Source organism: Episyrphus balteatus, chromosome 1 (assembly GCF_945859705.1).
Source record: "Episyrphus balteatus chromosome 1, idEpiBalt1.1, whole genome shotgun sequence".
In the NCBI taxonomy this organism is placed as follows: Eukaryota; Metazoa; Arthropoda; class Insecta; order Diptera; family Syrphidae; genus Episyrphus; species Episyrphus balteatus.
In genome coordinates, this window is record NC_079134.1 from 72,589,491 (window position 1) to 72,604,692 (window position 15,202).

A 15,202-nucleotide genomic window follows, 5' to 3' on the forward strand; every position below is an offset into this window, starting at 1 on the left:
CTATAGACATAAATTTTGGTTGCTTCAACCAAAAGTTATAAGCATTTGAAGGATTGGATATTGGATTTTTTCTCTTTTTTTTTTAAATAAAACATGGAAACTTTTTTAAGTTTTTGGTAACTTTTCGAAAACATTTAAAAAAAAAATATTTAAATTAGTTCAATAGTCTTACTAGAATTCTTTAAAGACCTTGATATTCAAAAACAAGGGCTTGGATTTCGAGGTATTAATATTTCAGTGACATTATGTCCAATAATTTTTCATTTTTTTTATATTGATGGCTTACTTAAAACCTCATTTTCTCGGCTTTTTTTTTGACGATTTTTCAGTCTGTTTCATTAAAACGCTTGTAGCTTAGAATATATTCCATAGTTTGTGGTCCTTAAATGTTACTTTACTAACAATGATTATATTTAATCAATTTTAAGTAAATTTTTTTTTTGTTTTTTCCCATCTCTTATTGCTTTTTTCAAAAATAACTTGGAGAAAAAAAAAAATTTGGGCTTAGTTCACGAGCGTAGACCTTTACGCAAGCTTATGGAGAAATTTTTATGAGTCGATATTTTTTTTGGTGTAGGCAGCGTTCTGATTACATGAAAAAAAAATGAACACGAGCAGGTTAAGGCGTGCAAATTAAGTTCAGCTTATTTTTATTCTGCTTTTTGACAAGAAAGTAAATATAAAAATAGAAAATAAAACGATTCGTTCTTGTTGATTCTGATCCTTTCGATGTAAGGATCCTTGATCCTTGAAGAAAATCGCAAAAGTTTATTTACAAGTTTTGTGTAAAAGTGAACGTATTTTACAGTGTAAAAAGTTTGTGTTTAAACTAAATTGTGTAAAAAAAAAAACAAAGAGGCAGATACAATTGAGGTAAGTGTTTATTGTTGCCCTAATCGCTTTGTAAACTTCGGTCTCGCAGTGTTATTAATTGCTCTAAATTGCCCTATAATTCGGTTTTTTTTCCAAAAAAGTGATAGTCTTAATCAAAACGAACATTTCGATGATAGAGAAATTAAAAAAGCGGCTTTTCTCATGGCGTCTGTCGGTTTGTGCGTCTGTGCGTGTGAGGATCAGTGGCGTAGATAGCTTTTTGCTAAGGGGGGGGACAGATCTAGTTCGCAAATTTTTTTTTAAGTTTTAATAATGCTTCTTTGTATTATTTTTATTCTCTTTAAATTGGAGAAAGTTCTTTCGGTAGTTGACGTAGAAACCAGCAGTGTAGCTAATATCTTTAATAAAATATAAATACCAGGACAACTTTTTTCGGTGCAGCTTTCGAGCGCTTTCAATGAGTTCATATAGGAAGTACCTATTTGTCCTTCTGATCAAATATCTTTTCTGAGCTTTTAATTCTTCACACAGAGAAAAATATGACCAGGACCACCTAAATACCAACAGATTTCCTTATTGAACTGTTTTATGAAGAAACCTTATTAATATCAACAATTAATAAGGTTTTTCCATAGAGATTTCTTATTATTTTCATGTACAAAATCTTTCAAAATTTTTTGTAAAATTTTCATATTTTTTCCAACTTGGCACTAGAACAAAAATTGTGACCAATATTTCTATAGTAAGTTGGAATAGGTGATCCCGTACATGATCGTATTTTTTTTATTAAAAAAACAAAACCGACTTCCATGGATCAAAACTGGGTTTTATGGTTTTTCTAATAATACTGAACAGGCATCAGCTTTGCAATACCTACAAAAAGAATTATCAAAATTGGTTCACTCGGTCCAAAGTTATGAGGTGACAAACACAAAAAAAAAGTACAGACGAATTGAATAACTCCTCCTTTTTGGAAGTCGGTAAAACAATTAGGAAATCCCGATTGTTTAAATAATATTTCCTTCTTGGATGAAAACTATAAGGAAATCTTATTGTTTTTGTTCTATTTTATGTGGTCTAGTTTTTGGTAAAACTCAACAGTTTCATTAAATTTTTTAGCTGCTTTGTCTATTTCAGACGAAGAATCCTTAGAAAGAACCGGAAACCCTTCTAGTGTGTTTTCATGGTTTGTACATTTTTCTCCAAGGCCCATTACATAGAAATCGAGAAAAAGATTGAAAACAGTAACACGAAAATATTCTTTACTGTACTTTGAACCGAAGGGTTCGAACGATTCTTTTGTCGCTTCACTATTCTCTTATGTTTAACGCCTATATCAAGGATTTCAGCTAATTTTTCCCATATACAAAAAACTTTCGAAAATGAGTCGTCTTCTGCCCGTTTAATTTTTAGTTGATCCCTTAAATCTTTAGCGAGCTCCTTTGCTTGGACCAATTCTAAATTCACTCTTTGAAACACCGACTTAATGGCAACGAAAGTTGTTAAACCATATTTATAACCTTTAAACTAATCAAGAACTCGAAATCCATAGCGTTTTTTTTTCAAAGTGCGCTTCTTCAACTTATTTATTCATGACTGTTTATACTGCACAACTATCGATCCCAATGGGGGGATATATCCCCCTGATCCCCCCCTATCTACGCCACTGGTGAGGATTGATACGTCTGTGCGTCTATTCGTTCATCTTTACACTTGTGTGAATCGTTCATCTCTTCGCCCATTTTTTCTTTCAAATTGGTAGCATATGACGTTTTTAAATTCAAGAATTCAGTTTTTTTTTGTTTTTAAATACCTTTCTCAATTAAATCGTTTGCATCCTATACAAAATGTTGAAGGCTTTTAAAATTCCTCGAAAACGTTTCTTTGTTTTTGTTTATATATTTTTTTTCGCGCTTGTTTCGTTGACGAGTCACCAGAATTTGTGGTCAGACATTAATTTCAATGACCCCGAATGTAAAATAAACGGAATAAAAATTTGTTGTAAAACAATGTGTATTATAATTTTAAATGAAATTGTTTGTACTTAATTTTAAATAATGTAAAGTCATCTACCAATGCATGTAGGTGCGAACCAGTCGTGTTTTTTATTTTCTTAAAATCGAAAATCGCTTAAGACAATCGAATCCTTTATTTATAAATAATTTATAATTTATTAACTTTTACCTTTTTCTTTATTTTTCAGGTTGTTTTCTCAAACAAAGTTTATCCAATGTTGGTACACAACGGTTACCTCTTTTACCAGGAGAAAAAAACCGAGGACAAACAGATTTGGCGTTGCGCAGAGCACAAAAACCTTACGTGCAGGGTGAGGAGAGCAACACTGTGCTCTTGGCGATACCTACACCACAACCTCGGTCAAGGGCATCCACTGCCACACTCCCCTCCCACATGAAAAAGAGGTGCGCAACGCCAATTCTTTGCTGAAAACAAAGGCGGAAGAAGGATCGCTTCCACCCTCCGTAATTATACGGGATACTGTAATGAAAGTGGATCCAGAGTGCCGCCCGAATCTACCATCAACGGGAGCCCAAAAAATGAAGATTCACCGGGTACGCGCCTCCCACATACGAGAACCGCAATCACTCGAAGAAATTAATATACCAGAGGAGCTCCGCAAAGTGGACGGTGAAGTCTTTGTGTAGTCCGAAGAGGTGTATGATGGAGGAGTCAACATCTTAATGGCTACAAAGTCTTCACTTGAACTTCTAGCACGTTCGAAGTGCTGGATAGTAGATGGGACTTTCAAAGTTGTCCCAATCATTATGGGGCAACTCTTTTCCGTCCACGGCTACATTGATGGAACGGTTGTGCCATTAGTCTTTTGCTTGATGAGCAAAAGAACAATCAAAGCCTACACAGTCTTCTGGCAGCAACTGGCAACAGCAGCACATGACTATAACATCTTTTTGTGTCCAGATGTCATCCTTTCGGATTTTGAGAAGGCCATTATAAGGACCGGGCGAACTCTGTTCCCAACAGCCACGGCTAAGGGTTGCCTCTTCCATTTTGGCCAAATAATTTGGAGAAAAGTCCAAGACTTTGGATACACACGAAAAATCAGCCGTGACGAGTCATTCTCGATGGAGGTAAGAATGCTGAAGGCACTGGCCTTTGTACCGGCCAACAACGTGGAGGAGTACTTCACCGAGTACTACGCCAGCCTGAGGCATTCCGAGTCCAGGAGTTTGGCTCGGTACTTCAAAAAAAATTACATCCGATCACCCGATGGACGGAACTACTGCACTCCCGACTTTTGGACGATTGGAGCTGCCGCTGCTGAAGGGAATTTCCCCCGGACGCAAAATAGTGTGGAAGCCTGGCACCGACGCCTTAGGGTCGTCGTTGGTAAAAAAACATGCCGGCGTCTACCAGATAATTGGAGGGTCCTCTGTCCCGCTCACGGAACTTCGTTGCTCCGCTTAGGGTATGTAAAGTCGTCTGGCAGGCGCCAATGTCAACAGTTTTTTATGTAAAAAGTTTTTTTTATGCAAAAAGTACCTTGCCTGGCCCGCTTCGCGGGTTCTCAGGATTTAAACTTTACTTTTTGGGTCCTCTGTCCCGCTCACGCAACTTCGTTGCTCCGCTTAGGGTATGTAAAGTCGTCTGGCAGACGCCAATGCCAACAGTTTTTTATGTAAAAAGTTTTTTTTATGTAAAAAGTACCTTGCCTGGCCCGCTTCGCGGGTTCTCAGGATTTAAACTTTACTTTTTGGGTCCTCTGTCCCACTCACGCAACTTCGTTGCTCCGCTTAGGGTATGTAAAGTCGTCTGGCAGGCGCCAATGTCAACAGTTTTTTATGTAAAAAGTTTTTTTTATGTAAAAAGTACATTGCCTGGCCCGCTTCGCGGGTTCTCAGGATTTAAACTTTACTTTTTGGGTAATCTGTCCCGCTCACGCAACTTCGTTGCTCCGCTTAGGGTATGTAAAGTCGTCTGGCAGGCGCCAATGTCAACAGTTTTTTATGTAAAAAGTTTTTTTATGTAAAAAGTACATTGCCTGGCCCGCTTCGCGGGTTCTCAGGATTTAAACTTTACTTTTTGGGTAATCTGTCCCGCTCACGCAACTTCGTTGCTCCGCTTAGGGTATGTAAAGTCGTCTGGCAGGCGCCAATGTCAACAGTTTTTTATGTAAAAAGTTTTTTATGTAAAAAGTGCCTTGCCTGGCCCGCTTCGCGGGTTCTCAGGATTAAAACGCCTTAAAAAAGCGGGCTGCTAAACAAAAAAGTTTCGTATTTTGTCTTAACTATGGTCATAAAAGTTCATGAGAATCAACAAGAACGAATTTTTATTTCAAATTATTATCCAACAGATTTGTAGCAACCAAAATTATACCAAAGCATAGACACAATTATATCATCATGACAAAAGCCGTGTTTTATTGGTAACTCAGTACTTAGCTTAGTAAAATTTTGCACGGGAAACAACAACAAATGATTGTTATGGACAAACAAAATCTTTTTATTCGTTGGTTTAAAGAGACATTTTTTTCTAAGCTTATACATTTTTTACCCTTAAACAATAAGGATTATTAATGAATAAATAAAAGTAATCAATTGTTGTTGTTAACAGCATAAAATATTTACTCAGTAAAATACTGAGTACCACGGCTAAAATAACAAAAAAAACCACAGTGAAAAAAGAAATCATATCTCTTAAGAGAGTATTTCCAATCAAGAACCGTGCAACTAATCCTTCCTCAACTTACCTGATGCCATCAAACGAACAGCAAAACTACAGAAAAAAGAAATAATATCTCTTAAAGACCAGAGCTCTGAACAAGAGCTCCTTCTTCAACGAAGCCCTACACACAAGACACAACTGAAGAAATTAATATATATATACAATATTTATTATAAAGCTCAAAGGTTTTACAAAGGATATTATTTACAATTATTAAAGTCTTAAGTCTAAAGTATACTAATCTGCGAGCACAGAAGGGGCTCTGCTTCGTTATTTGTTGATTTTAAATTTTACATTTTGATTAAAAAAGTGTCTTAGGCTAACAATGTTTACTTATAATATAAATGATTTTCACGTCAGCGTGAGCAGTGCTGACGGTCGTTGGCTGGTGATGGTTGAGGGGTTGAAATAAATAAAGGTCCTTGGTGGTTTGGTTCGGTGGTCCTTGGTTTGGTGGTCCTTGTGGTCTTCTGGCGGCTTCATCCTCTGTTGTGCTGCGTTCCTGCAGCTTCGTAGAAGTTACAAAAGCTGTCTTCATCGGATATTCCAAATGCTGGGTCCATCATGGAGAGCACCTGGAGGTATCGGTCGTCTGTGGCTGGGTTACCTGAAATTAAATTAATAAGAGGGCTGGGATGGGATGGGATTTTCCTAAGCATTTTGGTGCTAAGATGGTAGATGTATTTGTCTATTGGGACAATTCTTGAAGCTTCGTAAAGCTTTGCGTTGCTATAATAGCGGACAGAGTTTGGTTTTCTGAAGAGGGAGGTGCAATGACGGAGAGCTTTACGCTCGAATAGTTGCAGTTTCTTCATGTAGGTTGGGCTTATTGTGTACCATATAGGGAAACAGTAAGTAAGGATTTAACGAATGAGTTGCTTGTAAAGCAGAAGTTTCGTCCTCGTTTGGAGTCCGCCTCTTACTTTCATAAGAGGACGTAGTAAGGACAAGGCATGATTTGCCTTGCGAAGGGTGAATTTGGCGTGTTGGTTAAATTTGAACCTTTCAAAGAAGTGAACTCCCAGGTATTTAACGCTTTGTTTGGGTCTGATAACTGTGTTATCTGGAAGGGTAAGGGAAAGGAGTTTGCATTTTGTGGCTAAGCCGTTATGCGATGGTTTTCTAAAACAGATGAGTTCTGTTTTAGAGGGGTTAATTTTGATTCCCCACTGGAGGTAGTAGTCCCAGAGTCTATGGATGTGATCTTTGACTCTGCGGAGAGCTATGTCTGGGCTTATGGATGCACTATATGTGATGGAGTCATCAGCGAAGAGGAGGGTTCTGGTGTTAGGCAGATTTGCGGGCTGGTCGGAGGTATAAAGGTTGAAAAGGTCGGGCCCAAGGCGAGATCCTTGAGCAACTCCAGCCAAAATGTTTTTGAGTGTTGAATTAGTATTCCCCACACGAACGTAAAATTTACGGTTTGTGAGAAAACTGTGGATGATGAGGATGAGATGGTTAGGGAAGTGAAGAGACTTCAGCTTATAAACTAAGCCTTCTATCCAGACGGAGTCAAATGCTTTTTGAATATCAAGCAGGCAGGCTACGGTGGTTTCTTTTTTGTTGAGAGCCAAAGTTGTGTCAGCGTGTAGCTTTAACAACGGGTCGAAGGTAGAGTGGGATGCTTTGAACCCAAATTGGTTATGCTGCACTATACCCAAGGTTGAGCATAGTGAGCGAAGTTTGTTGAGGATCAGCATTTCAAGAAGTTTGCTGAGGTTAGGGAGGAGAGAAATTGGGCGGTAATTGTTGATACAATTGGCTCCTGGTTTTTTGGGAATAGGGAATATTTCTGCTATTTTCCATTTATTTGGGAAATAGCTATTATTGATGCAGTTGTTAAATATAATTGTAAGAATTATGATAGCAGTCGGTGGGAGTTTTTTTATGACAAAATTAGAGACCTTATCTGGTCCCGAAGATTTTTTGGCATTGCCATATTGAATTGAGCCGTAAAGGTCAACTGGGTTCGTAAATATGTCATCTGCTGTCGTGTAGACTGATGAGTTTTCTTCAGAAAATTGTGTAAGGGGCACAGGATTCTGAGATGTTATTCTAGTGACTTCATTGTTGACACTAGAGAAAAAGTTGGGCAAGTGGATTGGGTGGTTAGGTTTGAAATTGCTTTCAAAAAAGTCAGCGAATGCATTAGTTTTTTCTAAATCTGAAGAAAGGAAGGAATTATTATGTTGCAGTTGGCCAAGTATAGGAGATTTTTTTCCTACAATTTGGTTGATCTGCTTAAAAGTATCTGGTCCAGGTTTAATGACGTTAAGTCTTTTTGTGAACTGAAGGTCGATGAACGTTTTGGTGTTTTGGTCAATGAGGGTATTAAGACACTTGAGTTGGGATAGAACACTTTGGTATTCGCTACCGTGTGTACTGAAAGTACGATGGAAAATTCTCTGGAGAATTTTCCGAAGTTTTTGTCTATGCTTATACATGTTAAGGATATATTCTGGGAGGTCTTTATACTTGGATTTGAAATTTCGTGCAGAGGATTGTTCGGAAATTGTATCGGTAATGGAGTTTTCAATGATATCGATTGTGGAGTCGATATCCTGATTACTCAAGTTGGTCGATGAGCTAGGAGTATAAGGTAGTAGTTTGTCCGTTAAGGAACTTTGAAATACTTCCCAGTTGATTTTTTTTATAGTTGATATATTCTTGCGGGGAATCAGCAAGAATGTTGAAATTTGTCCGAAGACGAAGGTCTAATTTGACTGCCAGATGATCGGAATCTGATACAATTGTGGAACAAGTGAAATTTTCAAGTGTAGGGATTCTACAAATAAGATTGGGGGAGCACATGAAGAAGTCAAGTGTTGAGGGAGTTCGGGGGAATGTTGGGATTGGTTGAGATACAATCTCGAAAGAATGGTTGTGGGAGTTAGCGCAGAGCCAGTCAGATATGGCTATTCCTTGGGGACTGTTTATGGAATCCATCCATAATTGAATCATTTATTTGCAAAACATGATAAGTCCACTTTTTTTCAAAATTCGTTTTTTTGACTAAAACTGTACTCCAGGGATAACCACGTCTGTCTTTAAAATATGAAGTATCTACTCCATCTATATCCGATTTTACAGCTACGCGAAATATTTTTTTAGAATCAAAAACAGAATAAGTCCCGGACTTATCATCTTTTGAAAATAAACAACAGCTTCTTTTTGTGTAAATGGTATATTAGATTAATGGCTGAAAATCTTAAGTTTAAAGCTACTTTAAAGTTAAATAACCAGTCCGGACATTGAATTTTATTCTCAAATACAATTGTTTGATAGACTGGGGCTAAAAACAAAATTGCATATCCATTTAAAAACTAATTTCACATCCGTTTATTTTCAAAGTATGATAAGTCCAAAAGAGTTTTTATTTTTTATCTTTTGAGCTATGGCTCCAAAAATTAAAAACGAAACGGTATTTTTTAGCTAGGCAAGAGTTCTACAGAATATTTTTTTTATAAATTTTCCTACGCATGTCAAAAGAAAATAGAACGTTTTTTTCTTCTCCTGAAAATTTTAAAATCATGGACTTATCATGTTTTGCAAATAAATGATTCAATTGATGACGAGCATTAAAGTCGCCACCAATTATAAATTGGGTATAGTTTTGACAGAATGCGTTAAGCAAGTCAAGATCATGTTTAATGTCGGATTGGGACGCAGAGCACTGGTTGTAAAGAGAAATCAGAAGGATATTCTCGTTATTTTCCAGTGCTATGGCTACACAGGTTACTTCAAATGTAACCAAACCTTGTATGGAGACTTTTTGGCAATTAAGGGGGGATTTTACTAGAATGGCAGTGCCAGTCTTGGCAATATCTTTGTCCGTGCGGAACAGAGTGTACTTATCAAAGTAAAGCCGATGCCTTGAGACTAATTTAGTTTCGGAGAGCAGAACGGCGTCGGGTTTATTTTTTTTGAGGAAATTCTCTAGGGATATCCGTTTAGGATGGGAAATAAGGGAACCAACGTTATACGAGATAACGCTTAATTTGTCTATTGTCCTAAACATATTTTGAAACAAAAGTCAAGAAACATATGCTTCTTGCCGGCTTCGTTGGGGCAGGCCTCGTAAAGAGGAAGAAAATCAGAGATTTTCGAGAGTAGTGTGACAAAGTCACACCCGAAGAATTTTTGTGAGTCGTTAAGAAAGGAACTCGTAGTAGTTTTGACGCCACTAGAAAGGGATTTAGAGATTTTTGGTTGCTCGGGGTGAGCGACAGGTGATGGTTTAGCTTGGGGCTTAGGTTGGGGTTGGGGTTTGGGAGTACTTTTGTTTAAATTAGCGGGTTTCACAGGGGGTTGAAGAAAATCAGAAAATTTCTTACCTGGGACTAAGTGTGACCTTGTTGCTGCTGTGTTTTTGGCTGCTACTCGTTCGGCTTCCTTTTCCCTCTTGGCTGCTACTATCTTCTTCCTGTATGGGCAGCCTTCGTAGTTGGCTGGATGTCCTTCGCTTTTGCACAAAACGCAATATGGTTTGCCAATGTTGGGGTCCGTCCGTTTGCACTGGCCACGCTCGTGCTGCTCACTGCACTTCACACAGCGGTGCTTCATTGGGCAATTTACGCTCACATGGCCAAATGCCTGGCAGTTTCGGCATTGTGTTATAATGTTAGGCTGTAGCTTCTCCCATTTTACTGCTTCGCCCAGCAGGTTCCTGATGCGGCTGACGGCGATTAGATCGGTGCCTCGTTCAAACTCCAACACAAATGCATTAAAGTTGGCCGACTTGTCTCTCCTGGAGCGAAATGGTGATGCGTTGGTTGCTCTGAATCCTAAGGAGTTCAGCTGATTGATGATGTCTACTGGCTGGTGGGTGAAGTGTATTTTTTTGAGCAGTATAATACACTTCCTATCCTCCTTCGACGTGAACGAGTGGTGCTGGATCTTCTGCTTCTGCAAATACTTTTTAACACCACCGTTGTCGTCTTTGGTTGGTGTTTTGATGATTGTTTTGGTCTTGTTGACGTTAACCACGGTGTAATTTACTTTTTGCCCCTTCATTTGGAAGTGGCGGTACATGGCAGCCGTTGGCAAGTTGAAGCACACAATCGGGGGCTGCATTCTTCCTGGGTTGGGTGGGGATGATGCTGATGTTGATGCTGCTGATGTTGATGCTGCTGCTGCTGATGGTGGTGGTGTTGCTGATGTTGTTGCTGCTGATGCTGCTGTTGCTGGTGTTGATGCTGCTGACGATGGTGAGGTTGCTGCTGTTCCCTTTCCTGGGGATTTCCTCTTCCTTTCCTCCGAGGTGTTGGTGGTGGGGTTGATATGACCAGTTTCCTTTTTGGGTCTCTTGGATGTCTCGTTTTCCTCTGGCTCGGGTGTTGTTGGATCCTCTTCCGGTAACTCCATGTCCATGTCGGCCTCCGTCGGTAGTTCTTCTCCCGGAATGAACTGGCTGAGAACTTGGTCCACGTCGTAGTTTAGCCTGACGGCGAAGTCTGTGGACGCTTCCGGTCCATAGAGACTTCGCAGGTGGTTGACTTCTCTCTTGATTGTACTCAAGAGTTGGTCCCTGGCGGCTTTAACTTTTTCCCGTTGACCCATCGGGACGGAAAAAAACGTGCACTTTTTATTGTTTCCTTAATCCGGTCAGGTAGATCGTGGATTAGGATGCTGTTGATGATTTTTGGTTTATGACCCTTGATGTTGTTAGGGGCTGCTTAGGTAGTTTAACTAACTATTTTGTTTGTTGAGTAGGTAGATATTTAATCCGCGCACGTCCGTATACTTTCACTGATCGCACTCGAATGAGTGAAGAAATTAAGAAAAACCCAAATGCTTAAGTACAAATATTGCATTTGGTGCATAGAGACAATATCTCGTTCAATAAAAGTACCTAAGCAAGTGAATTATGGAAATTTTTGCCACACCTTCGTCCGAAGGAGGTGTGGCCAAATATCCAGTTCTTATTAAAACTGGATATTTTGGAAGATATTCTTACTTTTTTTCACAAAAATGTCCTCTTTAAGGCAAAAAACATTTTTCTTTGAAATTTAGATCGTAATTTGCGACCAAACGTGACTCGATCAAAAGTTTTCTACCAAATGTAAGGATCCCTGTTTAAACATTTTAAATATCATAAAACACATTCTATAGAGCATTTTTCGCTGATATTTAAAAAATGTTAGTTTGATATTTAAAAAATGTTAAATTGATATTGTTTTTTTTTCGGTGTACATTAACCAAATTTCTTAAAAATTTATATAGAGGCAGCTCTTATAATCTACACATAAGCTAACATAAAAGTGCTTTGAACTCCAAGAGCAAGTGCGTGCGGCCCAAGTCGAGCATTTTTTTTTAACTGTAACATATATTACCTTTTCCTCTTCGGAGTTCAACTGATAATATTTATGACAAATAAATTCATATTTTACTACGAAAAAGATTGAAAAAAGTCATTTAAAAATTTGTAATAACATTTGTTTTTCCAAAATTCTGAGTTGAGGACCACTCTTTATTAAATTTAGTGGATTTAAATTTTACATATAGAAACGAGATTGTGGCTTTTTAAAAACGTCTATGTAACTATTGTAGGTGTTGCCGTTGTGTTGAAAATATTTTGTTTGGGTTTGAAGTCAGTTTGTGAGAAAATTGAATTTATCACTTAAACGATGGAAGATTGTCATACTCCCAAATGTTTTTTTTTTCTTAAATTACCTAGAGAATCTTTTGGTATCATTTATTTTATGAAATTTAAGCAAAAAAATGGTTTTGTTAAAAAAATTAATTTAAATTTAAAAAAACAATACGGCAGTATCGGCAATTTTTAACCTATAGTCTTTAAAGTATTTTTAATTAACGACCGCGACGTTTGAAAAAAAAAAAAATCATCAACATCAGAGCTGTTCGGTTGGGTTCCCTAATAATTTGCTTTAATAACTCCACTTAACGTACAGTATCTTTAAAAAATTAAACACTTTTAATACAAAAAAATCAGCAAACATTTTATATTTGAGGCGCTCAGCTCTAAAACGGCCTAACCCACATTTTCAAAAAAATTAAACTGAGTACACAGATCGAACCGCAATAAAACAATTTATGATATAAAAATATGTACGTTCCCATTAAATTATATTAATTAGAGTTAAAATTAGAGCCAAAAACTCTTTTCACTCTAGTGGAAGCCATTTTGGCTTCACAGACAAAATTGCCTAAACTAGGTATAACAAATGTATTTTTAGAATGAAAAAAAATATCAGACCTTAGCCCAATAGTATTGCCAATACTCTTAACTAAAAAAAATTACAAACTAAGAATTAAATAATATTTTGTTTATAACTATTACAAGTCATTAAAAAAGAAACCCTGACAATATGATTTTCTTGAAACCCGTTTTTCTCAAAACGAAATTTCTGGGGTTATGCCGTTTTGGCGCTGAGCGCCTCATTTGTAAATAGCTAGTTTTATCGTTGAAATCTCTATTTAAAAATCCTTACTATTTTCTCTTTCTTTTCAGATGTTGCAATACCAACAAATTCAAATGATTCATCAAACATCGTCGTAAAGGCAGGAGAAAAAGTAATGGTTCTTAATTCTGCAAAAGGGGTTTATATGCAATTAGAAAGTGGAAAAATTATTGCTATCAAAACTTCAGCTGAAACAGCTAAGGACAAAGTGCATCAAGCTAAGAAATTGATAAGCTCGCAATTAATTGAAAAAAAGGATTTTAAAGCCTTGGATGCTATACATATTAAAGATGGTAAATTAATTAATTATTAATTATTTTAAAGATAAACTTTGTCATTAATATTTTTTTACTGAACTCAAACACAATTTGTGGGTTTTCTGATCGCACTCCAAAATTTCAGAAAAAAGCTCTGAACAGAGTCTGAACATTCTAAGCACGCTCTGAACACTCTCTGATCTGAACGTGTTCTGAACGCTCTGCATTAAAATTAAAACATATTTCAGAACAAACTGTCACCAAATAAAATTTTGTCAATTCATAGTTGTCAAACCCAATAAAGGAAAAAAAATTATTTTAATAAATAAAAATAACATAGTTTGAAGTAATTTATTATTAAAACTTATCAAACGCATCAGAGCCGACAGCTTCAGCAGCCATTTTAATTCTGATTGTGAATATACAGGGTGTCCCGGGATGAGATAAGAAGATTTTGAGGGATGACTCTTGGGTATATTCTAAGAAAAAAATTGTTTCACAGTAACTCTCTATCTGCAAAGTTGATACCCTTTAGCGATGATTTAAGAGAACGCTTACTTTGGTATGCCTTTACTCATGCTAATGTTAATAACTCCGTTAATACTTGAGATAATATCATAAAATCTATAAGTTATAAAAATATAAATTTATAAAACACTATGTTTGTAACAAATTTATAGAAGAAAATCGGCCCCAAAGTCAAAAATTATCATGGGTAAGAAAAAAATAATTCCATTTAAAAATTAATATCTGAGCAATAAAAAAATATATTAACATTTTTCAAATACAAGTACAAGTACAAGAAATAGCATTTCTTTTAAAAATCAAGACAGTAATTAAGTTTTTATCATAAGTATTAACGGAGTTATTAAAATTAACATGAGTAAAGGCATACTCAAGTAAGCGTTTTCTTAAATCATCGCTAAAGGTTATCAACTTTGCAGATTGAGAGTTACTGTGGAACCAATTTTGTTCTTAGAATATACCCAGGAATCATCCCTCAAAATCATCTAATCTCATCCCGGGACACCCTGTAGTTTTTGTTTTTCTTTTTTCATTGACGTAAAGCGTTCAGGTTTTACTCAGAAGTAAGTAAGTAATTCATTTATTAACATTCATTTCTTCATTATTGAATACAATATTTGGAATATTAAAGCTATGGCTATGCCGTCAGCCAGGTTGACAAAATTTTTGAACGTTTTATATTTTTTTTTTTTTTAGTTGTTAAATAAATATTCTGTAATTAACAATAACCTATACTTGTAAATTACTTTCAGATACATACTTGCTTAAAGTTTTCCAGTCGTGCTCGTTTAGGATGTAGATGTAGATAGTTTCTTGTAGGGTCAGAGTAATTTTGCCGAAAAAAGAACGCCTTTGCGGTTTGACTATTGGACATATACTGAAGAAGTGGAAACAATCTTCTTTTGATTTTAAATTACATAATGTGCACAATTGGTCAAAACTACCATTGTAAAGGTTGTCGTTTAATAGAAGGACTTTGCATCTTGCCTTGAATATTAGAGATATTTCTTCATAGTTTAGCGAATCTTGGAAATAGTTCCTGCCAACCAGATTGTAATTAAGTAGACAGTATATTATCCTGTTGTTAGATTCTCGAGCCTTTGTTTGTTGGATTGAGCATTTAGTCCTCATTCTTTTGTATAACGCAGTATAGTTTATCTTTAAAATGGTTTATGTTGTTCAATGCAACATCTAACGGCTCGCACCAGTCCTTGTTTCGCAACTCATATAGGAGCATTTTTTTCGAAAGCCTTGGGTTTGGATAGTTGCTGCAGATCTTGATTATGTAATCAGCTTGGAGCTTGCGTACTTGTTAATATTTTTGGAAGCCCGGTTTCTAAATATATTGCATAGCTAAGCGTATTTTGAGGTAAGTTAAAAAGTTTCTTTAGGAAGTTGCTATAAAATTTTTCAATGTCTTCATATTCGTCTGCTCCCCAAATTTGAGAAGCATAGCATAAAGTT

The 15,202-nt window shown here is 36.6% G+C and overlaps 1 protein-coding gene across 1 annotated transcript in view; it reads left to right on the forward strand.

Annotated features, from left to right (window-relative positions):
* The window catches only part of LOC129906491 (helicase ARIP4), a 468,376-nt gene that overhangs the window by 215,052 nt on the left and 238,122 nt on the right, over positions 1-15,202 (forward strand). Inside the window, exon 5 of the mRNA XM_055982274.1 lies at positions 13,007-13,249. Within this exon, the coding sequence (XP_055838249.1) occupies positions 13,007-13,249 (243 nt within the window). The remainder of the gene's footprint in view (positions 1-13,006; positions 13,250-15,202) is intronic.